At 46.8% G+C, this 24,412-nt stretch overlaps 1 protein-coding gene across 13 annotated transcripts in view; it reads right to left on the bottom strand.

The window, feature by feature from the left end:
• KCNT1 (potassium sodium-activated channel subfamily T member 1) overlaps positions 1-24,412 on the bottom strand; it is a 131,324-nt gene that overhangs the window by 30,156 nt on the left and 76,756 nt on the right. For 9 of the 13 annotated variants that reach the window (XR_008312785.1, XR_008312786.1, XM_053282286.1 and 6 more), the window contains 10 exons: positions 16,291-16,370; positions 12,734-12,830; positions 11,010-11,069; positions 10,664-10,712; positions 9,910-9,969; positions 9,064-9,138; positions 6,911-6,994; positions 4,969-5,063; positions 2,657-2,837; positions 490-654 (listed from right to left, as the gene is read on the bottom strand). Coding sequence is in view for 11 of the 13 variants with exons in the window: in XM_053282286.1 (XP_053138261.1) it covers positions 490-654; positions 2,657-2,837; positions 4,969-5,063; positions 6,911-6,994; positions 9,064-9,138; positions 9,910-9,969; positions 10,664-10,712; positions 11,010-11,069; positions 12,734-12,830; positions 16,291-16,370 (946 nt within the window). In the remaining 2 variants the exon portion in view is untranslated. Of the gene's footprint in view, positions 1-489; positions 655-2,656; positions 2,838-4,968; positions 5,064-6,910; positions 6,995-9,063; positions 9,139-9,909; positions 9,970-10,663; positions 10,713-11,009; positions 11,099-12,673; positions 12,831-16,290; positions 16,371-21,646; positions 21,689-24,412 lie in introns of those variants that run through there. The other 4 variants (XM_053282290.1, XM_053282293.1, XM_053282296.1 and 1 more) reach the window with 3 other exon arrangements.

Genomic DNA, 24,412 nt, shown 5'->3' with positions numbered 1-24,412 from the left:
GATTGATTTAATATTCTGGGCGCCATGGTAACCCTATCTAGGTCAGATGGCAACCTTTGCAAGTTCAGATCAGGGGTGGAGCCAGCATGGTGCGGACAGGTCCAAAAAATCCGGTCGCCACACCCTGAGGAACCGCCCATCCAACTTGGCCACGCCCCGTGTCTGACGGCGGCATCCAATCAACGGGGACACACAACCCCGATATAGACAAACTTCACAGCCTGGCTGGGAACGCATCTCTCTGCCTTTTGAGGCAGGGAAAGGCGTTCCCAGCCAGGATGGAACCCCAGCTCTGGTTGGAGCACCTTATGAATGGAGCTGTACATTTCCATGTATGGCCACACCCCCTGCATATGACATCAGATGTAGGGGGCGTGGCTAGGGCGCCTCGGGGCGCCACCGGCGGCTTCCCACGCGCCTGCTCCAGTCCCTGTTCTCTGCAGAAACTCACCGCGCACCGCACATGATATAAACACACCCGGTCTTCACCTGCAGTCTAGGATGAGCGTAGAATTCGTTGAGGAAGTCCATGAGCAGGTCAATCTTGAGGGAGCTGACGCACAGGACGACGTGCTTCTCCGTCTGGGCCCGGTGGCGGCTGTAATTCCCTCCCGACTTCTGGCGTTCCATCCACAGGTAGACCAGCTCCTCAAACTGTGGACCCAAAGAGCAGATCTCTTTTGCAAGGATTCAGGATGCCGGTCTGGCAACGGTCGTCTCTTTTATCTTTGGTCCGGCTGGGCCGGAGGTTAGGAACATAGGAAGCTGCCTTCTACTGAGTCTGACCATGGGTCTGTCTGGTTCAGGATTGCCTTCACGGACTGGCAGCAACTCTCCAAGGGTCTTTCCCCCGTCCCACCTGGAGATGCTGTCAGGCATTGAACTTTAGACTTTCTACATGCAAAGCAGAGAATCTCACACAAAAAGCTATGGTTCCTTCCAATGAATATACAGAACTGCCTTATTCTGAGTCCTTGGTCCAGCTAGCTCAGGATTGTCTACACTGACTGGCAGCAGCTCTCTAAGGTTTCAGGCAGGAGTCTCTCCCAGCCCTACCTGGAGATGCTGCCAGGGAGGGAACTTGGAACCTTCTGCATGCAAAGCAGATGCTCTAACCCTGACCTACGTCCCCAAGGAGAACATTGAGTCAAATGTTGGGAGAGCTGGGGATGAAATTAGCCTGCCATTTCCACCATCTTTCTGCCTTTCTCAGTTTGCCTGTTTCAAAGAAGTATTGGGGTGGGAGGTGTTCGATCATTCCCTCCCACCGCCCACCGCGTCTTTCTCAGCCCTATCTGGAGATGCCAGGGAGGGGCCACATCCCCTAAGGGAAATATCTCACAGTGTTCACATGTAGTCTCCCATTCCAATGCAAACCACGGTGGACCCTGCTTAGCAACGGGGACAATTCGTGCTTGCGACCCCAAGACCAGCTCTCCTCCCTTAGCATTAAGAAGCAGGGAAACCTGGGCAGAGAGCTTCAAAACCCACCCACCCCTCCACTTCTCTCTCTCTCTCTCTCTCTCTCTCTCTCTCTCTCTCTAAGCCTCTGAAAAGCGTCAGTGAAGACAGAGAGGGCTGTAAACAAGAAACCCCAACAGGCCACCGAGGAAGAGAAGAGGCAGAGGCCGCGTTATTTTTCTCCTTGGCTCAAGGCGTCAAACGGCCACAGCCCAGCAGTTCTGTTGACAGTTTTGGCAGCCAAGTGGAAAAATTGGACGTTGACCAGCCTGTGAGCTGGAGAACGCTCCGTCTGCTCCAAAAGGTCTGGCAGCCAACTGGGCAGCCATGGGGAACATCTCCCCGGTGGATCCGGTCAACTCATAAACAATAACCAGGAACCATATCAATCGACTTGCCCACTTTGACTGTGAGGTTTGGGGCTGATCTCTTACCCACATCCCACTCTGGTCTGCGAACTGTCGTCAGTTTCCCAACAGCTTCTTCAACCACATAGTTGATTATTAAGGCTGTACTGGGGTTGAGCGTGCTCAGTGGAAGCAACTGACTTTGCCACACAGCTCAGCTCCTCCACAAAAGAGCTGAGCTGGGCTGTGAATTTAATGAGCTTAGAAAGGGCTTAGTCAGGCTTGCACTCACAAACCGAGCTCTCAGCTACATTGGAAAAATGACTGAAATGGAGCTCCAAGAGACAGCTCAGGTCTTTCAAACAGATCTTGCAGGAGAAGCTCAGCTTAGAATACACACACACAAAGGAGCAGAACGTCCCATCTAATATTCCACCTGAAATATAGCAGAATGAAGATACTTAAATGTGTTTTTAAGGATGGGATCTAAATGTATTCAAATACAAGATTTGCCCTAATATTTTTTGGCTTTACTTTAAGCACAGGCCAAGTATTAGGGACGAGTGACGAATCGAAGGACAGGGGAGCAAGTGAAATTTCTCCCCTGGGGGTTTTCAAAAGGCATGTGTCAGCACCATCCAGGAGCTGGACTGGCTCGATCACAGCAAAACCTTTTGCAATACAGCTCAGCTCCTTTGCAAGTGTCGCTCCTTTTGCAACACTTTGCAATGCACTCTGCCACACAGCTCAGGTCCTTGGCAAGCTGAGCTGTGTCGCCAAGTGTTTTGCTTCAAGTGTTGTTGGTCGCCTTCATTCTATGACTCGCCCAGTAGTGACGCCACCTTTACCTGCAAGGGCAGTACAACCAGGGCCACACAAATCATGATCACCACCAGCAGCTGAGAGGGCCAGATCTTGGGCGTGACATCGCCGTAGCCCACCGTGGAGAAAGTGACAATGCAGAAATAAAAGGACTTGAAGAGGGAAAGTCGTTCGCCGGCTCTTTCCAAGTGCTGGATGCCGCAGGTCCTGGGAAAACAGGAGGAAAAAGAGCAGATAAAACCCCACATCCCGAACCAGGATTCTGCCCCGAACACCTGTATGCATCTCAGTTCTGCTGAAGTATCTGCTAATGCAGGTGCCAGCTGGGATGGTCCTCTGGAAGAGGGATGAATGCTCATTGTGAGTTTTGACAAGGTCTAAGCCCCGAGAGATGGAAACGAGGCGATCTCATTGGAAAACTGGCCATTCTCCTGTCTCGATCGTCCTGACCTTCGGGCCTGCAGTGGCCACATTCGCAAGGGAGTTTTTAAAGCTTTTCAAAGTCCTAAACACGCTAAAATGACGACAGGAGAACCTCGTTATTGGTGGAACCGCTATTCGCGGTTCTGCGTATCCGCGGGGTGTCCGATTGACACCCTTTTTCAGTATCTGCGGGTACGAAGGGGTTAAAACTCATGTATCTGTGGGTCCTAGAGGGTTGGGATTGACCACGGAGGTCACTTCTGCCACCATTTGGGGAAAGGGGGTGGCCCCTTCCCTTACAAAATGGCTCCTTTCCTTGAAAAAAGAGACCTTTAATTTTTTTTCATGGTTTTGCCGGGCATTTCAGGGCATATGGGTGGGGGGATTCCTGGCAACATACAGACCCCGGGGAGCACACCACACTCAGTTTTTCTGGATTATTTTGCCATGTTTTGGATGTTTCCCCCATCCCCCCTGGATTTCTATTTATTTTCATTTATCATATTTTTATACCGCCTGGTCTGCACATCTCTAGGAGCCGTACACCTCTATTTTGGAGGTGCAGATGTCTGTACGCTGAGTCTTACACACTGCGGAAGGTTCTGCTCCGCCGGCCACACGCATGGAATCGTGGCTATCAACAACTCGGTGGGTGACCTTTACAACTGAAGCTTTGGGGCAGAGTGGTGGGGTTGATCCGGGTGGGTGAACAGTCGGCTCTGAACGGCTCCTAAGCTGGCCAACATATCCGATTCTATCTGAAAGGGTTTCGGATAATTAGCAACATCAGAAGCTGCCATCTACTGAGTCAGACCCTTGGTCCATCTAGAACAGGATTGTCTACACTGACCGGCAGCAGCTTCTCCAAGGTTTCAAGCAGGAGTCTCTCCCAGCCCTACCTGGAGACGCTGCCAGGGATTGAACCTGGGACCTCCTGCATACAAGCAGACACTCTTCCACTGAGCTACAGCCCCCTCCCCTGAGGGGAATATCTTACAACGCTCACATGCAGTCACCCATCCAAATGCAAACCAAAGAGAACCCTGCTTAGCAAACAGGGCAGTTTATGCTCGCTACCACAGGACCAGCTCTCTTCCTCTCAGTGGGTCAGGGTCAGCTCCAGGGGTAGTGCACCTTTCCATATCCGTTCTGGGGACGGCACAGAGAGGCCTGTTGGCTTAACGCCCTGCCCACATCCTGCAAGTGTCCAGTTGGCCACCGTGCAAAGCACGATTCTGGTGCATCTTTGGCTTGGAGGGGCAGATGTTGCCAAAATTCTCCATGAACATCCATTCCCCGAGGTGTACCCATGGTCCAAATTTGTGGGCCTGCCTTGTGAACTATATGTTGTTCGGGTCCTGTGTTCGGATGAGCTAAGTGGACCTCCATGTTCAGAAGCAGTCTACCACTGCTCTGACTACCAAGGGCCAGGGAGCAGAGAAGAGAGGCCTTTCATATTCTGGCTTTGGGCTCCCCAGAAGCATCGTGTTGGGAAACAGGTTTCTTTTAGACAATGGAAAGCCAGCTTTTCACCTCTTCACTCTTTCCCCATCTAGGCTAAATGTAACTCTGTGATGAGCTGACCTCCTTTTCCATGGCGTCAGGGCCGGAAGCCTCAACCTGGGCCCCGCTTGAATTCCATTTCTGCTCCATGCAGGAGGCATTTCTCTTAGCGGAGACGACCCTGAAACAGTGACTCAGGTGGAAACTAGATGCTGGCCACGTGCTTTCTGGGTCTCGCCTGTTGAATGGCACCCGCGCTGTTGGAAACGGCCTTGATAGCTGCCTGCCAGAGAGCCCGCTGGGAATTCATCCCAGAAGCTGTGTTTTCCAGGGCAATGTCGTAGCTGACTCACCCAGGCCTAGCACAGTGATGCCAGAGTTCAACCGAAATATCAGCCCAGCGGAAACTTACCCGGTGAACACAAGACACAACAGGGTGCAGATCAAGATGAGCACTTGATTGAACATGGCAGATTGGGTCCTCTGGATCGCACGGTGGAGGTCATTCTGGAAAGGGAGGAGGGAAGGGAGAGAGAGAGAGAGAGAGAGAGAGAGAGAGAGAGAAGCAAATGATAGAAAGAAAGAAAAGAAGAGAGAGAGAGGCAAGGAAATGAGAGAGAGAGAAAGAGAGAGAGGGAAGCAAGGAAATGAGAGAGAGAGAGTAGTAAGCAGATGATAGAAAGAAAGAAAGAAAAGAGAGAGAGAGGCAAGGAAATGAGAGAGAGAAAGAAAAAGAAAAGGAGAGAGAATCAAGCAAATGATAGAAAGAAAGAAGAGAGAGGGGGGCAAGGAAATGAGAGAGAGAGAAAGAGAGAGAGGAGGAAGCAAGGAAATGAGAGAGAGAGTAGTAAGCAGATGATAGAAAGAAAAAAAGAAAAGATAGAGAGGCAAGGAAATGAGAGAGATAAAGAAAAAGAAAAGGAGAGAGAAGCAAGCAAATGATAGAGAGAAAGAAGAGAGAGAGGGGCAAGGAAATGAGAGAGAGAGAAAGAGAGAGAGGGGAAAGCAAGGAAATGAGAGAGAGAGAGAGAGAGAGTAGTAAGCAGATGATAGAAAGAAAGAAAGAAAAGAGAGAGAGAGGCAAGGAAATGAGAGAGAGAAAGAAGAGAGAGAGGGGCAAGGAAATGAGAGAGAGAGAAAGAGAGAGAGAGAGTAGTAAGCAGATGATAGAAAGAAAAAAAGAAAAGATAGAGAGGCAAGGAAATGAGAGAGAGAAAGAAAAAGAAAAGGAGAGAGAAGCAAGCAAATGATAGAGAGAAAGAAAAGAAGAGAGAGGGGGGCAAGGAAATGAGAGAGAGAGAAAGAAAAAGAGAGAGAAGCAAGCAAATAATAGAAAGAAAAGAAGAGAGAGAGAGAGGCAAAGAAATGATAGAAAGAAAAGGGGGGCAAGGAAATGATAGAGAGAGAAAAGGAGAGAAAGAGAGAGAGGCAAGGAAATGAGAGAGAGAAAGAAAAAGAAAAGAAAGAGAGGCAAGGAAATGAGAAAGAGAAAGAAAAAAGAAAAGAAAGAGAGGCAAGGAAATGAGAGAGGGGGCAAGCAAAAATAGAAAGAACAAGAAAGAGAGAGAGAGGCAAGGAAATGAGAGAGGGAGGGAGAGAGAGAGAGAGAGGGAGAGAGAGAGAGATTTCAGTTGTCCTCTAGCAGGACTAGAAACCTGTCCAAACTACAAACTAAATCCCACCCCCAGTAGCACACTTTGCTGCACTTTCAAGGAATGCCGGTCTACCGATTGCCCCAACTAAGGAGAAAGCAGGTTTTTTAAGGGAGAGGAAGGCGACCTCACCCAGCCCCTCTGCCCGGCTTCCGCCTACCTCAGTGGTCTCCATCGTAAAGTCTGGGGGCCAGTAAGGGCTCCCACCAACCCTCAGTGCGGCCCCCTGACTCACTGTCCATGGGGCCTCTGTGAAGCTTCAGCCAAAGCTAAACACTCTGTGCTGCAACCCCTGGCACTGTGCAGAGGCAACCGTCCCCATTGGTGCTGTGCCCAGAGCGGGGGGCTCCTTTAAGGGAAACGGGGGCCCCTTGAGCCCCTGCATGATCTTGGGGTCACCCTTCCCAGCGCTTTCCTCCTCGAGCTCTGAAGAGAGGGCTCCGTCTCTCTGAGTCCAGCTCCCCAGCACTGAGGAACGTGCAGGACCGTATGGAGGTGGGCAGAGCAGGAAAGGGCTCTCACCTTGAAGGTCTTTTGGCCAGAGGGGCCCCCCGCTTGAAAAATAGTGAAGACCACTGGCCTACCCCCTTCCCCCAGATCCATCGCTGCAATCCAGTCCGCCGGAAACCGGACGAATGGGGAATGTGGGGTGATGAGATCTGGCTAACGGAAGGTGAGAATGGTGGATCTCTGGTTACTTACAATCATGTTTTCCAAAGCATATTTCGCCAGCCAACAATTCAGGAAAACGGGGATGAATAAATTTCGCAAGGACGCCCAGAATATCTGGGGGGGGGGGGAGGAAACATGCCAGTTATGTTTCAGTATTGCTTGGAAACATATATATTGTATGAAATGTGAAAAAGCACAATATGCGTTCGTGATCACTCAAGGCCCGGAAATATACGCAAGAACCAATGGTGCATATGAAGACGCCAGTATCATCTGCAGCGGAATCAGGCACGCTGAAAGAGGAGGGAGGTAGCTCTGTGATTGTCATAAGTGTCGGCCAATCAGTAATCTGAACAGTTAGCTGCTAGGGGGTAGGTGGCTTCATGACTGTCATGAGAACCAGCCAATCAGAACTGAACAGCCAGCTTTTGCTGGAAAGAGGAAGAGCTGATTGCTTCTCAGCTCAGTTCTCTTCAGGAGGCTAGAGATCTGTCCAAAAAGTATAGATTCACCCCAAACCTACGACTCCTCTGTCATAAGTTTGTACATCTGTCTTCATATGTACTGTACGTCTGTCTTCATTCTCTCACATATGTACATCTGTCTTCATTCTCTCACATATGTACATCTGTCTTCATTCTCTCACATATGTACATCTGTCTCATCCTAAACTATTTTAGTCATCAACATCTCATTCTGCAACTATAATCAACGGCACATTCGGCAACTGCGTCCATGTCGCATCCTGCAACTGCGTTAACAGCACATTCTGCAATGCATTCTTGCAACAATATCACATTCGGCCACAGGCAATACCAAATGCATCCCGTTACAGCGAAAACCATGTTCTTAATGAGGTCAGCCTCAGAATCCAGCCCCTGAGGTCAGCCTCAGAATCAGAGTCAGCCTCAGGTCAGCCTCAGAATCAGAGTCAGCCCCTGAGGTCAGCCTCAGAATCCATCACCAGTGCTAAGGCTTAGCGCTAGAAGATACAAACTATGAGAGTGCCTCTGATAAAGTGCAGAGTGCATTTCTCGCCGTAATTGCAGGGAGCCCCCATATGACCACGATTAGAGGGAGAGATCTGGGCCTCAGTATGTCTTTTCCTAGAAATCAAGCTCTTAGACTATCTTTAACTATACAGACTTGTGTGATACTTGCATGGACAATAAGAACCTAATTGCAGCCTAATTATTATACAGCTGCCACTTTGGCGATACTGTGCCTACTGTATAATGATTAGGCGTCAATTAAAGCCCAATTGTCCTTGAAAATAACACACAAGCAACATTTAAAATCACAAAATGCCCATTTCTACCCTCTCTTTAAGCAAGTATCGGGGGGGGACGACACCTTCAGTCTTTGGGGGCAGTCTAAATGTTAGGCATTACATGTAACGATGGTCTGGACAGGGTGTACTAAGAAAAAGCACCTTAATGAAGCTGACAGGCTGAACGAGGAACTAGCCATGGGGAGGAATGGGCTCTTCCTTTGCCCCACTCCGTGGCCAAATAAATCCCTGGGAGGTGTCCAGGGCTTCTGCACACTTCTGTAACGAGGAGAGAAGAGCTGGTCTTGTGCCAGCAAGAATGAATGGTCCCCTTTGCTAAGCAGGGTCCACCCTGGCTTGCATTTGAATGGGAGACTACATGGGTGAGCATTGTAAGATCTTCCCCTTAGGGGATGGGGCCACTCTGGGAAAAGCATCTAGGTCCCAAGTTCCTTCCCTGGGGGCATCTCCAAGAAAAGACAGAGAGAGATTCCTGCCTGCAACCTTGGAGAAGCCGCTGCCAGTCTGTGAAGACAATACTGAGCTAGATAGACCAAGGGTCTGACTTGGTATATAGCAGCTTCCTATGTTCCTATGACTACGGAAAATTCAGCCAGGTTTTTAGCTGCAGCCATAAGAACAAGAGCAGATATAATGAAAAGTGTGCTAAATTAAGCAACTATTCCTTTTCCATCCGGTGTTAATGTGACAAAATTTATGGGAAACTGGCGTATTGAACAATTAGACTAGATTTTGCTCTTATTTGCATTTGGGTTTGTTGTTTTAGCCAAGCGTTCCGCTTTTTTATGGTCTGTGGACTGAAATCAACTGTTTCCCCCCACCATTTCTTGCAATCAACTTTACAAAGGACGCCATGGTCACTTCCGTTCGGCGCACCCATCTCAATCCTTACCGTGATAATGAAGGGCACCGTGTTGATCATTTCGAGGATGAAGGACACACGAAAGATCTGCTCCCAAATGTTTCCCTAAGACAGGAGAGAGAGTCGTGTGAGGGCTCGTTCCTGCTCATTTAATCGCGTCTCGTGATGTTTGCAGTTACGCTGGGTGTGAGATTGACTGCCCTGCCCTGACCATGAGACAAGGCACCCAAGGCACAAAGCGTGCCCAAAGGGGGCACAAACAAGAAGGCAGGCTAGAGTTTCAGGACCCTGGTTAGCTCCCAGCAGGCGAGCGGAAACTTCAGCACCTTGGAAAGCTCCGTAGCAAAGCAGTAGTTGCTCTGAGGATGTCTCAAGGTCAACAGTACTTGCTCTGAGGATCTCAAGGTCAACCGAGCCCTTAATTCAGGGGTGGGCTGGAGATAATGGGCGTTTGTAGTTCAGCAACAGCTGCAAGGCCAAATTGGCCCACCCCTGCCTTAGCTATTCCCCTGGATCCAACTACTCCCCCCCCCCGCTCCAATCCTTTTTCATTTCCTGAGTTTGTTCTTCTCTGCCTCCCACTCCTCCTGAATCACGGCTTAACGAGAAGACTTCCGTTCCTAAAATGAATCCAGCCGGGCACGTACAAGCATACGATTCATTCTGTGTGCCCAGTTTTTGTTTTGAATTTCACTTTTTGTTACCCACTTGGGACCCTCTAGATGGGTCCTGAAATGATCAGCGAACAGCCTAAACAGGCCCAAAATGAACCAGGGGGAAAAGACGGCTCTGAAATTTATTGTGTGTCTCAAATTTCTCACATGGCCTTAATTCTTCTTGCATGCACACCTGCACCCACAAATATGTTATTCTTACCTTATAGCTGAGATAGATGAGCAGCATGGTCTCCAGGAAGCTAATGATTGCAACGCTTACCTGGGAGGAAGAAACGGACAAGTCTCAATGCACATGGAAACATGATTGGAGAACCTAGCAATGGCTTATCCGAGGGGTGTGCCACTTTATTACTATTTTATTTAGCATATTTATATACCACCCCAAACCCACGTCTCTAGGCAGTCTACAATAAAATAACATAAATTAAAACATGCAACATTAACACAACTTAAACCAGGGATGCACAACTCAAATGCTCCGGTGGGCCAGAACCAACCACAACACAGCATTCAGGGGACGAGGTCAATTTCCAGTAGATACTTCTGCAGGGAGTGCATTCCAAAGTCTCGGGGCAGCAACCGAGAAGGCCCCGTCCCTGAGTAGCCACCTGATGGCAAATGCTAATGGACCTCCTCAGGTGATCTCAACAAGCAGCAGGCCTCATTAAGGGGAAGGTGTTCTCTTAAAGAACTTGGCAGCTTATAGACCGAATTTGCTCCCCCCCAACCAAGTAATATTTGGGTGTGCGCAGACGTACATAAAGATTAGAGCACTTGGCAGTTTCTTCTTTCATGGAAAGTTTGAGGAAGATAACGGCTTCCACAATAAACTGACCGGTTAGGATGATCCTGAAATGACGCCCAGGTGCTTTCTGATCCAGCTATAATGCCGAACATAACCTGTAGATTATGCAAGCTTGGCATCTAAAACGGAGACTTTTTTGTCAACTTACCTGTATGGCCCACAATGGCTTGTTTCGGTCCACCCATATGATCGGAGCCCTGCAGAGAAATTGTTTTAGAGAGAGAGAGAAATCCTGAATTTAGAACCCAGCCACAGTGAGTGTGTGCTGTGCAGCTGAGGCTAGCAATTTTGTTAAGCAGATTAAACGTCTTTCCTGCATGAAGGATGAGAGGCTGACAAAAACCCTCTTGGACTTTGGCGCATTTTAATATCTCTTTTATTGGAATCTGAAATTTCTCCCACTCTGCTACTTGGCCTGCCTCTGTAGAGAACAGCTCCCTGGGTTTCTGACTTCAAATGAGGGCAAGCCACAGATAATCTGGTTAGACACTTACCAGTTGATTTGCGTAGAGGACTGGTTGAAGATTGTGGAATTGTGTTTTTCACACTCCCAGCTGAGGAAAGAGACAGGCAGAAAGGCAGTCTGAAAACAAGTGCAATCGCAGGATTCATCGTTTCAGAGGACAGCTCATGAGTCGACACGCCACAAAATTTCACACAGGTTCACCACCTCATATCACTTCCAAATCCAACTTTTTGCAAGTGTCAGAGCTGAAATTATGCTTTTCAGTTCCAGGTGTAGAAAAAATCTGGGGGCTCTTTGCCAATAATAAGGTTCCTTTCCCAGTTGTATCCACCCAAGATGATAGGAACATAGGAAGCTGCCACATACTGAGTCAGACCACTGGTCCATCTAGCTCAGTATTGTCTTCACAGACTGGCAGCGGCTTCTCCAAGGCTGCAGGCAGGAGCCTCTCTCAGCTCTATCTTGGAGATGCTGCCAGGGAGGGAACTTGGAGCCTAGATGCTCTTCCCAGAGCAGCTCCATCCCCTAAGGGGAATATCTTACAGTGCTTACCCATCAATATTATTCCGAGGGCACATGGTTTGAAAATTATCCTCTGGGTTTTCGGTTAGGGAATGTTATGAAACCAACACACACTGGAGCATTCACAAATGGGAGGCAAGTTGGTCTCGTGGCAGCAAGTATGCATTGTCCCGTTTGCTAAGCAGGGTCCACCCTGGTTTGCATTTGAATGGGAGATTACATGTGTGAGCACTGGAAGAGATTCCCCTTAGGGGATGGGGCTACTCTGGGAAGAGCATCTGCATGCAGAAGGCTCCAACGTCCCTCCAAGATAGGGCTGGGAGAGACTCCTGCCTACAACCTTGCATTTGCATTTGAATGGGAGACTCAAAGTGTGCATACTGGGAGATCTTCCCCTCAGGGGATGGAGCCGCTCTGGGAAGAGCATCTAGGTTCCAAGTTCCCTCCCTGGCAGCAGCTCCAAGAGAGGGCTGAGAGAGACTGCTGCCTGCAACCTTGGAGAAGCTGCTGCCAGCCTGTGTAGACAATTCCGAGCTAGATGGACCAAGGGTCTGACTCGGTATAAGGCAGCATCTTATGTTCCTATGATGTTGACCTTAACAGCAGTTTCTTGTGAGAATTAGGGGAAAGAACTTTAACCTACCTGCCGACATCTCAAAGCTGAAAATGAGGACGCTTTGGTGCACCCCAATTCTCACCCCAAGAATCAGAGTTTGAGTGAATTTCTCTTCACTGCTACACATGGCTGAGTCCTTTTTTTTTAAAATGCCTGCTGTAGCTGAATTCATTTTAGGACTGAGATAAAATGTACCCACGTTTCTGTATCCCATTTGCAGGAGGCACATTTGAGGGAGTACCTCAATGATTTCCAGGGGTGTACAGAACAGGGATATGGCGGCCGCAGCAGTCTTCTGACGGGCCGGCAGATATCATTGCCCACTTTGCACCCACCAGAAGACCACACAGCATTGTTCCCAGGGGCTTCTGGGTAAAAAATGGCTGCCACCAGCCAGCCAGAGGAATAGCTGCAGACCGAGGAGAAAACAGCAAGACCCAAATGAGAATAGCTCTTTCCAGACGCCTCCCTCCCCATAAAATTCAAGCCCAAAGCTCTCATAGAATAATTTCTATAGTGTGTATGTGTGTGTGTTTGCTGGTACAGCTTCGTACCAGTCTGTATCTTAGCTGGGATGACCCAGAAGAAGGACCAACCAAGAAAGGTCCTCTCACCATCCAATCCGCTGTGCGTCATCAAGCAAAACACGGACGATGTACAGAAGGCAGGTGAGAAGCTTCAGGGAGAAGTTGAAGAGCCGTATCCTCAGACCTGGAGCAAAACAGGATGGAGAAAAGCATCAGGGGGGCTTTTATAAGCCCACAGCAACGTGGTTGCGCCCGGGAGGAAAAGATGGCGGTGGTTACGAATCGGAGCAGTCCTCCTGCGTACAGAACTGGCAACTAGAATCCACTGGGCGGTCATATTTGGCACTAAATGTTGGGTCAGGGATGTCACATATGATGGGCTGTTGGACTGGCGTCTGACAAGCTCATATCTTGTTTCGACGGGCTCGAATGATCAAGTTTGTCTTCTTCCATGCACCACTTAACACTCAGCCTAACCTACCTCACAGGGTTGTTGTGAGGATAACAATATCCATGTTTGCCACTCCGGGCTCCTTGGAGGAAGAGCGGGATAGACATGTCAAACAAACAAACAAACAAACAAACAAACAGAAAACGGCCAAAATAACAACAAAAGAAACATGATCTTAAGAAACGAATAACTAAAGAAATCCAGTTGTAATCAAGGAAACAAATGGAGGAATGGCACAAAACGTACTTACAGAGAACAATTTTGTTATGGGGCAGCTAACAAATAAAGCGTATTATTATTATTATTATTATTATTATATTTATTTATTTATTTATTCATGTTTATACTCTTGCACAACAAAACCCACTGATCTGCTTGAAAAAGACCTTCAGAAAAAGATGCTGATCCAAAGAGTACATAAAATAAAATAAAATAAATCCTCCTTCTGGGAGCATATTGCCTTCTGGGAACATCTGCCTTCACCACCACTTAAACACCTATTGTTGCTTCATCAGGGGAACAAACACACCCAGCAATTTGTGCTGCTAATTATAGCCGACCTGCTCAATGAGAGTTTATCAAGGCTGTTTGCAAGATTTGCCCCCGCATGGAAAGATTCTGCAGCATTCGCTCAAGGCCCTGGTGCCGTCCCATCACCCCACACGCTTTTAGCTACATAATCGGCCATTGAGTAAAACCAACATGCACCTCGGCCTTTTAGTATCTCAGGTTTCCTCCCACAGCCCATGAATCCAGTACAGCCCCTCCAGGAACGCTTCCCTTTGGAGAAGAAAGCCTTGCCGATTTTGTCAGGATCTGTCTAAATATCTGTTTAGCAAATGCCCTCCCACAATGCACATCGGAGCTGCCCAATAGCCACGTATCTGCTTTGGGGTGTCTCATGATTTCCAGCCATTAACTGGAGAGGATTCCAAAGATTCCCAACGACCATATTTATCTGAATCCAAGCCCAGTTTTTCTTCGTTAGAAATGGGCGGGGTGGTGGTGGTGTCGGCATAGATTCAGAGTCCCTGGCCTAACTGCTATTTTTTCAAGAGGGTCATCTTAAATTCAGAGTTGTCTTCTGGGGATTTCCCCCTCTCAAAAAATGCCTGTCTATCTGTCTAAATCTCCCTAAAGAGCCCTTAAGACCTATCTGTTTGGCCTGTTTTAAAGGGTTGTTTGTTTTGTTTTAAAGGGTTTGTTTTAAAGGGTTTTAATTGGACCTGTTCTTCAGGATTTTAACATTGTTTCATTGTTTTATTGTTTGATGATTTTGGTATTTTATAATTTTTAATTGGTTGGTTGTTTTTAACTGTCTTTGTTTTATTGTAAACCGCCCTGAGCCAATTTTGGAAGGACGGTATAAAAATTGAATGAATGAATGAATGAATGAATGAATAAAGGAGTGAGGTTATTACTGCATATGAGATACGATTACATATGAGATTAGTAATCCAGATGGGATTTTCCTGCTTGGCTCGTAGGTGTTTTGGGGATGCGGCAGCAGCTCAGAGGAAGAGTGTCTGCTTTGTATGCAGAAGGCCCCAGATTCAAGCCCTGGCAGCATCTCTGGGTAGGGCTGGGAGAGACCCCTGCCTGAAACCTTGGAGGAGCTGCTGCCAGTCAGTGCAGACAGTCCTGAGCCAGATGGACCAAGGGTCTGACTCAGTAGGAGGCAGCTTCCTCTGACTTGCAAGACAGTTTTAGGAAATCCACGGATCAGAGAAAGATCTGGCACTGTAAGGCTGGGATATCTACCGCCAGCAGAGGGCACTGTTGCTTTTCGCCAACCGTGTTTCTTGAGGAGATCAGCCTAGGGGGCCTTATAATACTTTCCATGAATAAGGCTGTATATTAGCAACAACCGTTCGCCGCTGAAATTTGTCTGCAGAAGTGTGTAAAAACCGATGATTCACATGCTGCATTTAGCAATCTCTCCTGCTGCCTGGAAGGGAAAAAATCCGCATAAATCTAGGGGGGTAGACAGAGAGGTCGATTTGTGTCCTGTTGTGGCCAGACAGAGAATAAAAGCTAACATGTACCGTGGCATATATAGAAAGGCGGCTGGCTGCTTATCATCTTCCTCCCCATCCTCACCAACCGTCTCTTATAAAAAAGCTGGCATCCGGGGGACGCTTTAAGTGATGCTACGGCATACCCTCCAACATTCACGTGAGGTGACTTACGGCATACCGTCCAACATTCACATGATGTTACAGCACACCCTTGCGATGTTAAAACACAGGCGCAAACATTCCACAGACAAAACTCTCCTGTCCTCTTGTACCACGAATCAACGTTCAGGAGGTTTACCATGCATTTTCAGGCATGCAAACCGCAAGGGAAATGGGATCAAGCCACATAGGAACACGGGAAGCTGGCTATGGCTCATGCCATAATCTATGCATATAGAGCCTTACTCTGAATCAGATCTTTTGTTCATCTAAGTCAGTATTGCCTTCATTGACTCTCCGGGGTTTCAGACAGGGAGTTTCTCCCAGCTGGTCCTAGAGATGCCCAGGATTGAACCTGGAATCTTCCGCACACAAATTAAGTCTTCTTCATACTGGCCCCCCAAATGCTCCTGATACATATGAAGTTGCTTACTACTGAGTCAGACTTCTGGTCCACCTATTTAAGTATTGTCTGCTCTGACTGGCAGCAGCTCTCCAAAAGTTCCCCTCCCCCTGCCTGGAGATGCCGGGACCTGAACCTGGGACCTTCTATATGCAAAGCAGATACTCTACCACTGAACTATAACTCCTCTATCTTTCACTGTAAGATATGAAGCACCCCTCAGGTTTGGGGTAGCCAGCAAAGGATCCTCGTTCTTCCCAAACTCACCAGGAAGAGACGGGAAAGAGAAGATCCACTGAGGACAGCTCCGACCCAGAAGAATCGCATTCCCCTCACTCCGCAACCCAAATAAACAGCTTCAGTTTGCAAATGTTCTTAATGATGGATATGAATTCTTATTAACCTACTCTTAGGTGAGCATCTTAAGAGTATGCGACTCTTCCCTCCCAATAGCTGAGCCTGTTGGACAGGGCGGGTTCTCTCATACTTTTCTTCACAACAGCCCTGCGAGGTAGGCTAATGAGGGCCCAGTCACCCTGGACAAAATGCACTCTCCGCTCAGTGAACAGCGCTCGGCCTGCCTCTCTGCTCTGAGTGTCTTACCAACACTTACTTGATCTTTGGTTTTTGATGAAGAAGAGCTTAAGGCGCTCCTTGAAGGTGTTTTCATTCACATAAAACTCGACTTGGACCCTGCGGGGGGAGAGAGAAAGAAGGGAGCGTTATCCAGAGCCATCATAATGTCGTTAGAACTGTGGCGTAGGTCCAGGGTTGCATGTAACCCCTGGCAAAAGCACTCTCCACTGAGTGTTCATGAGTTCCCAATGTAACGAGAACTCATGAACACTGAAAAAATGCTTTAATGCAATGCAAGCAGCATACATGATGCCAGTTTCGTATAACGAAGAAGAAATATAGAAACCGCCACATTTATCGGAGCTGACATATACGATGGAACAGTGACTGAGAAGATGAGGAAAACAGTGCAGAAGACATTCAAGGAAAGAATATAATGTTGAAGCCAAAGGAATGGGCGTTCTTAACAGGCATCACAAATCACTGTCCCATAGTCAGCGTTCCTTGACTTCTACACTGCCTTTCTACAAACTTTGTACTCAGGTTGTTAAATTTTTATTATTATTTTATTATTTTACATTTTATATCCCGCTTTTCCTCCAAGGAGCCCAATATATCACTACCCACACTAGATCAATACAAACACAGCTCCACAAATGGCCATGTCAAAGTACGATACGAAACGATACGATCATTCTTTATTTGGTCACTGGCCAGAGGAAAGGAAAGGGGAAGAAATGCATCAGAACATCTGAGCATAACAACATTATTCAATAGCTATAATACAGAGAGGTTAAAGGGCCGTAGAACACGTCCTAACTTGTCTAATCCTGTTAGCAATCAGAAGAAATTTGGCCACATTATATGTAACCTCAGCGTCTTGATCTGAAAGTAAATAGCTAACACAAGATTGATCTGAACCATATCAAGGAATAAACAATATCCAGGGAATTGAACTACTAAAAATTTGGGTTGGGGTTGGGTTCATCAGTGCACTTGTTAAAATGAACTCTCCACTTACAATATGAATATGGCAATACAAATACGGCAAATATGTATATACCGCTTTTCAACAAGACTTCACGTAGAATGCTAACTTTAAAATATGGTTTAGTAACCACCTTAAGTGGCGCAGCAGGGACATGCTTGACTAACAAGCAGAAGGTTGCTGGTTCGAATCCCCGCTGGTATGTCTGGGAAACACCTATATTGGGCAGCAGCAATCTAGGAAGATGCTGAAAGGCATCATCTCATACTGTGCGGGAGGAGGCAATGGTGAACCCCTCCTGTATTCTACCAAAGACAACCACAGGGCTCTGTGGCTGCCAGGAGTCGACACCAACTCGAGGGCACACTTTACCTTTTAACTGATTCAGGCACTGTGGACTGATTTTAATCCAGCTGAAGAACATTTTGTTCCAAATTATATCAGAATCTTTACTTGCAATGTCCCGCATTAAGACAAAAACAACAAGTATATTTCCCCTCAGGTTCAATAATTGTTTTTTAAACTGTTTCAGATTTTTTTTAATTAAATGTTTTTATGAACAAGATATGTGCTATAAGAGAAAAAAGAAGAATTGGGAGAAGCTGGAATCCTATGACTGAAAGCGGAGTGCCTGTTTATTGAACTACTTGGATGTGAACGGTTTATTGCTTCTGCTTCTAAGCAACAAAGAGATTGTCCGATTCGGTACCAATTCACTGAAACCAAGAGTTTCTGATTCGGTTCCAATTCACCAAAAAAAAAAAAAAAAGCCTCTTGGAATCAGCTTTTGGGTTCAGATTTAGTTTGACTCCCCATTGATAACTATAAGCAACAAATCTATCAAACACAATTCTTTTAATAATCAATCAAACACCACTGAATTCGTTACGGTAAGCAAAACATCAATTTGCTTAGTCCGTTACTTAACTCCCTTAAGTGGCAATATACCCATCAGCCTGACACTGCAGACACAGACCACTTCCAGCTCTCCTAAACTCAATTTTTTATCTGTCCTAAGCTCTTCCACTAATGAGCACCACAGTGAGCCAATGTCTAGAAAAGGTTAGCACAGAGCTGGAGAAGGTGCAGAAGAGGACAACCAAAATGATCAGGGGCCTGGAGCACTTGCCTTATGAGGTAAGGCTACAAAAGAGGAGACATGGTAGAGGTTTATAACATTGTGCATTGTATGAAGAGAGAGTTCTGCTCCCTCTCTCACAACCCTAGAACCAGGGGTTATCCCATGAACCTGATTGCCAGGACATTTAGGACGGACAAAAGGAAGCACTTTTTCCACAGTGACAGGAGAGAGCACGACTACCGCAAACATTTCAACCAAAGTCCTCAAAGCAGTTTACACTGAAAAATTAACAACAGACAAAAGGAAGTACTTCAACCAAAGTCCTCAAAGCAGTTTACACTGAAAAATTAACAACAGACAAAAGGAAGTACTTCTTCTTCACACAGTGTATAATTAATCTGTGGAACTCTCTGCCACAGGACGCGGTGACGGCCACCAGCTTGGATGGCTTTAGACAAATTCACGGAGGACAACTCCATCAGACAACTCTATCAAAGGTTACTAGTTTCCATGGCTGTGGGCTACCTGCTGGTTCAGAAGCAGGATGCCGATGAATACTGGTTGCAGGGGAGCAACAGCAGCAGGAGAGGGGGCCTGCCCTCACCTCTTGCTTGTGGGCTTCCCAGAGGCATCCGGTGGGTCCCTGTGGGAAACAGGATGCTGGACTGGATAAGCCTTGGGCCTGACCCAGCAGGGCTCTTCTTAACTGAACGGGGGCGCGAGAGATGCATGCTTCGCTTTGGGTACCTCAGATCAGTTAAGCTATGTTAGGGTTGCGTCCTTTGAAAACCAGTCAGGCAACGGTAGCCCTCAAACCACGGAGCGCATGAGAGAAGGCCCTCTCTGTCTTCATCCAGCTTGGCCTCAGAGACCGCAGGAGGGAGCTGGCGTTCTGTTACAGCCGATGCACATGCCAGGCATCAACATATTTCCATTTATCAGAGTCGGTGAGGATTGAGTGCGGCAGCTCAAAAGGGGGCGCTTTTGAAACAAAGCCACCCGCCTTGCTGGAAATGTTTGCGCTACTAATGGAGAACCAAAACAACACCATCCATCTCGGCTTTCAGATGGATGGCGGGTTGATTCATGGTACTGCCGCCGGCTATGAAAACCAGGATGGAGGATTTCTCCATCCTCGCGGAGAAAACCAAACATTTCTGCTGCCAACTTGGGTCAGTCTGACATCCGTGGAACCGTCATGGCTTCCCCCCAAAGCATCCTAGGAATTGTAGTTGGGTGAGGAATTCGGAACAAGCAGCAGCAGCCAGTGAAGCCAGCTAGGGAGGAAACTCCTCCAACCTCCCAGGAGCCAGGCAATGCCTTTGCTTCCTTCCTGACCAGGAATGAGAACATCTCCCCTGCAGAATTCATCAGGTCTGGTACTGACCTCTCTCCCCACCCCAGTCTTTCTTGCCACATGGCCTTGGGCGACCCACCCAACAAAATAATCAAAGTGGCCTTTGCTCCAAGTGCCGACAAACGAGAGGCTAAATTGTTGTGTGTGAGAGGCAGGGCCTTCTCTGTGGTTGCCCCCTGGCTCTGGAATGCCCTCCCAGTGAATGTCGCTCTTTGACATCTGTGGCTGCTTTTAGAAAGCCACTAAAGACCTTTTTATTTGTTCAAGCCTTTACCCCATAGGAGTCCTCTCCACTTTTCTTGCTTCTGTTTGTCTTTTCTTTTTAAATGGGTTTTTGTTTTATTTTGTTGGTGTTTTGTGGTTTTGACTGTTTAACTGATTTTAAGGTTTTAAAATGTGATTTTTATGGCGTTTTATTGTATTTCAACTTTTGCAAACCACCTTGGGATGTCTTATGGAAGGCAGTATAGAAATCAATAAGAAAAACTAGCCTGGAAAGAAGACTGGAAGGTTTAGACAGGACAAAATTTTCTAAGACAATAGAGCAGGATTTTCTAAGAGGAATCTGGCCCATTTTCTAAGTCTGAAAATGTCAAGCAAGCATCATGAATAAGGTAAATTAAGAATATTAATGATCCTATCTCTAGACATATTTGTTATAGCCAGATGCGTCAATTTCTGGAGACAAATGACCTTAAAACGGTGGTACATATGCTGCTAACCTCTAGGCTTGACTACTGTAATGCACTCTACATGGGGCTGCCCTTGTACGTAGTCCATAAACTACAATTGGTACAGAATGCGGCAGGCAGATTGGTCTCTGGGACAACCTGAAGGGACCATATACTCATTTTAAAAGAACTGCACTGGCTGCCAATATGTTTCCGAGCAAAATACAAAGTGCTGGTTTTTACCTATAAAGCTTGGGTCCAGGGTACTTAAGAGAGAGCCTTCTCCGACATGGACCCTGTCACCTATTAAGATCATCTGGAGAGGTCCGGTTATGGTCACCACCAATTCGTTTGGTGGCAACTCGGGACCGGGCTTTCTCTGTGGCTGCCCCAGGGCTTTCGAACACACACACACACCCCGCCTGCTGAAATAAGTGCATCTCCTTCTCGGTTTGTTTTTAGGAGGACCCTGAAACTGCTTTGTTTTTAGGAGGATTCCCCCAGGCTTTCAATTGATACCAAAACTTTTGGATTTTAATGTGTTTTTATCTATTATGATTTTTATCTTTTTATGAATTTTAAATGCTTTATGTTTTATATTATGTTTTAATTCTGTACATTGCCTAGAAATTTTGATATTGGGCAGTATATAAATTCAATTAATCAACCAGTCAATAATAAAATCCTCACACACCCCCAATTATGTTCTCTGCCATCCACTTTGTTCCCCCAACTCGGTTTCCAGTTCTCAAGTATCAGAATGGTGGGCTCCAGGACCTTTGGACTGAACACTCCGGTGCATCGTTACACACCTTTTGCCAGTTTGGACCATGAGCAAAACCAAAGGCGTTATCCTTACAAATTGGCTGACAAGGCCACTGGACGGAGCAGAGATAAAAAAACCCAGCATCTTTTATTCATAAGAGAAAAGGTGGAAAGGCAACAGAAGAGCTACAAAGACCATCTGATACGGCTTGAAGCGCTACAAGGAAAGATAATCGGTTTTATACAGGTGTGACTCCGGCGGCTTCTGCCAGAAGCATTCTGGGAATTGCAGAATTGCGACTCCTAAACTCCTCCATCTCTCAGAACTGTACAAGTCTTCAGGGAGAGGAAATGACGATTAAACTGACTAGACCTGCGGTACAGACATACTCTGTATAAGACCCATTTATGTTCACTTTTCGTCTCTCTTGTGAGCAATAATTGTTGAACATCTCTAACTCCGACAGGCATAAAAGGAATTACTTTCTCCGAACAGCACCCCCAAATGCATGCAGTTTCAGGCTAACTTACTGTGACAGGGAGGAATCCATACTGAAATCTTCGTTATGTGGCCTACAGACACAGGGCAAAAGGAGCATTAACAAGTCAGACACACATCAACAGACCATTGAGACGGTTCTAGTCATCACTGGTTGACTGGACAGGATGGAGAAGCACAGATGTCCATTAGCCCTGGAGGAAAGCAACGCCGCTACTACTACTGCTACTACTACTACTACTTATATACCTACCAAGTCTCCACGTTCCTATTCTAAGGAGTACCCCTGAGAAGCAAGGAGCATGTTAGTGGAGCAACACAAAAAGTGCTTTCCCATGATTTAATCCCACCTCCACTCCAGTTACACCTGTAGACAGGGATCTGGTAGGTTCGTTCCTATGCCAGTGTTGCCCCTTTGCAGAGAAGGAGGGATGCTGTCCAGAGATGGGGTTCCTTTCCACACCAGAAGGAACTCCATCTTTGGACAATCCAGGTAGTGCTTCTTGAACGCAGTGGGGTGGGAGCAGACCCTGGAAAAGTGGGAGCCATGTTGCTCAAGAATCAGCCCTGGGAGTCAACAGAGTGGATGCACCACTCAAAGGCTGACAGCTTCAAGGAGCAGCTGTGGGCGTAACAGATAACTGAAAGGGACTGGAAGCATAAATTGGCCTTGGGCTTCATGCTTCTTTTTACACCCAGTACAGAGACAGTTTCCAGATCTCCAACTGGGGGAATGGGACCAGTGTTCCCTCTAACAGGGATTCCCAGATGTTGTAGACCATAACGCCCAGAATCCCCAAGCAAAAGCCATTGCAGCTGGGGATTCTGGGAGTTGTAGTCAACCACATCTGGGAATCCCTGTTAAAGGGAACACTGGATGGGACCCATCTTTTTGGCCTGGCTTTTAATGATGTTTAGTTTTAATGTTATCTTGTTTTAATTGTAATTCTAATCTGCTTTTCATTGGTTTTTGATTTAATTGTTACGCTTTTTTTAAAAAAAAAAGTGTAAAACGCACTGAGCCACTTTACAGGGAAGGGCGGTATATAAATCAAATAAAGAAAAGAAAATGTGGAAGTTCTAATCGTGGTTCTAATAGAAGCATAGGGGAGAGAGGAAGTGTGAGACCCAACAACTTCCTATTTCCGCCACATTTCTGCCAGCGGCCACTCTAACTCTGGTGTGCCTGGAGTTAATGCGTCCGATGTCAAGGAGGCACATTAGAATCTAAAGAAGGAAATAAAATGTTCTTCATCTTAATGTTTTATTCATTTGGGTGAGCTCTTTTGTTGTGTCTTGCTTGCCAGATTATTAAATGTCAATATTCATGCTAATTGTACACGAAAAAAGGAGGGGGAGAGAGAGAGAACCTGGCAAACACAAAACGTCACCACTTCCGATCCTGGATTTCTTCAAAACAATTTCCAAATAAGCAGAGTTGATTCTAAAGGATATTTATTGCCCTTGCACGGGCAGCATTGAAATATATGACTCAACACCCTCTGGCATTTCCCTGACAAACAGTGATGGTTTCCAGTCACTGTAAAGGACATCCAGCACATGCTGCAGAGAGTTAAATCACCTGCTTTACTGTGTCTGCACAATTAAAAATAACGTCCATTAAAATCGACACATAGTTTGGAAATTGTTAGGAAGAAATTCAGGAGCGTTGCACTGAGGTTAACAACCACAAGATAGTGAGAAAGCATCTAACTGGTTGGAAGAAAGTGAAAGCCTGTGTGATGGCAGAAATCTGTGTACAGTGTGTGTGTGGGGGGGGGAGATGAATGAGCATACCCCACTAATCCTGCCCTCTGTGTGATCATTGCATCATGTATCCCCCAGAGCCTATCCACCATTACGGATGTGCAAAAGTCCCCTGAGAATTTTCACTTCTGGGAGAAAGCCATTTGACTTCCCCAGATGCTTTTCCTTGGAAAGAACCCTGGCATTTGCTTTGGGTGTTGCTTTAAAACACATCCCAGTGCCAACCTGAAAACAACACAGCATGTATGGCCAACAGCGCTGTGCGCAAACTCGGATCGATGCACGGCGGTCACGAGGAGGGCCTGCCACTATAATCCCACTCCCCACACCACATGTCGATTGCAGAGGGCTTTAGACTGGAGTGTGTTGGCATTTCAGGCTCTGTTTTGACTGCATGTCATTTATGCAGTGTCAACGCCACGGCATGGTGCTTTCTAGAGTATGGGAAGGCAGATAGATCCCTGAGGTGTTTATAGTCTAAAATTCAACAGATGGGAGATGTGTGAGTAAGAAGAGGCAAGGATAAACAGGGAAGGAATATGCCATTTTCTCGGTTACTCTTTTTTAAAAAAAATATTATTAATTGCCATTGGGCAGGGCTGAAAACTTTGGCCCTCCTGCAGATGTTGGACTACAACTCCCATCATACCTGCTGGGGATGATGGGAGCTGTAGTCCAACAGTTGGAGAGTTGGAGCAACTCTGTAAACCTCTTCACTTTACAGAGAAGCTGTGGGTTTCATGATGGGGATTGGAAGGCAGGAAGCTTGCTTTGGCAAGCAATTCTTGATCTCAAACGGCAGATCTTAAATGATACTGATTGCGGCGACTTGCTTGGAAATAACAGAAAGGTGAGACCTAATACTTGGTACCCTGTCATTGACTGTTTCCATAGTGATTAATATCAGAATCTGAAAGCGTCTTATGATGATCAGGCTCTACTCATGAACATTCCCTCCTTTTGTATGGGTCTGTATCCTGGACATCATTTTAACCCCTTTCCTTCTCAGACTCTGCATTAAGGACATCTAT

The sequence above is a fragment of the Hemicordylus capensis genome, chromosome 17 (assembly GCF_027244095.1).
Source record: "Hemicordylus capensis ecotype Gifberg chromosome 17, rHemCap1.1.pri, whole genome shotgun sequence".
In the NCBI taxonomy this organism is placed as follows: Eukaryota; Metazoa; Chordata; class Lepidosauria; order Squamata; family Cordylidae; genus Hemicordylus; species Hemicordylus capensis.
Note: the sequence above shows the minus strand (reverse complement) of the source record. Positions and strands in the feature narration are given on the sequence as shown.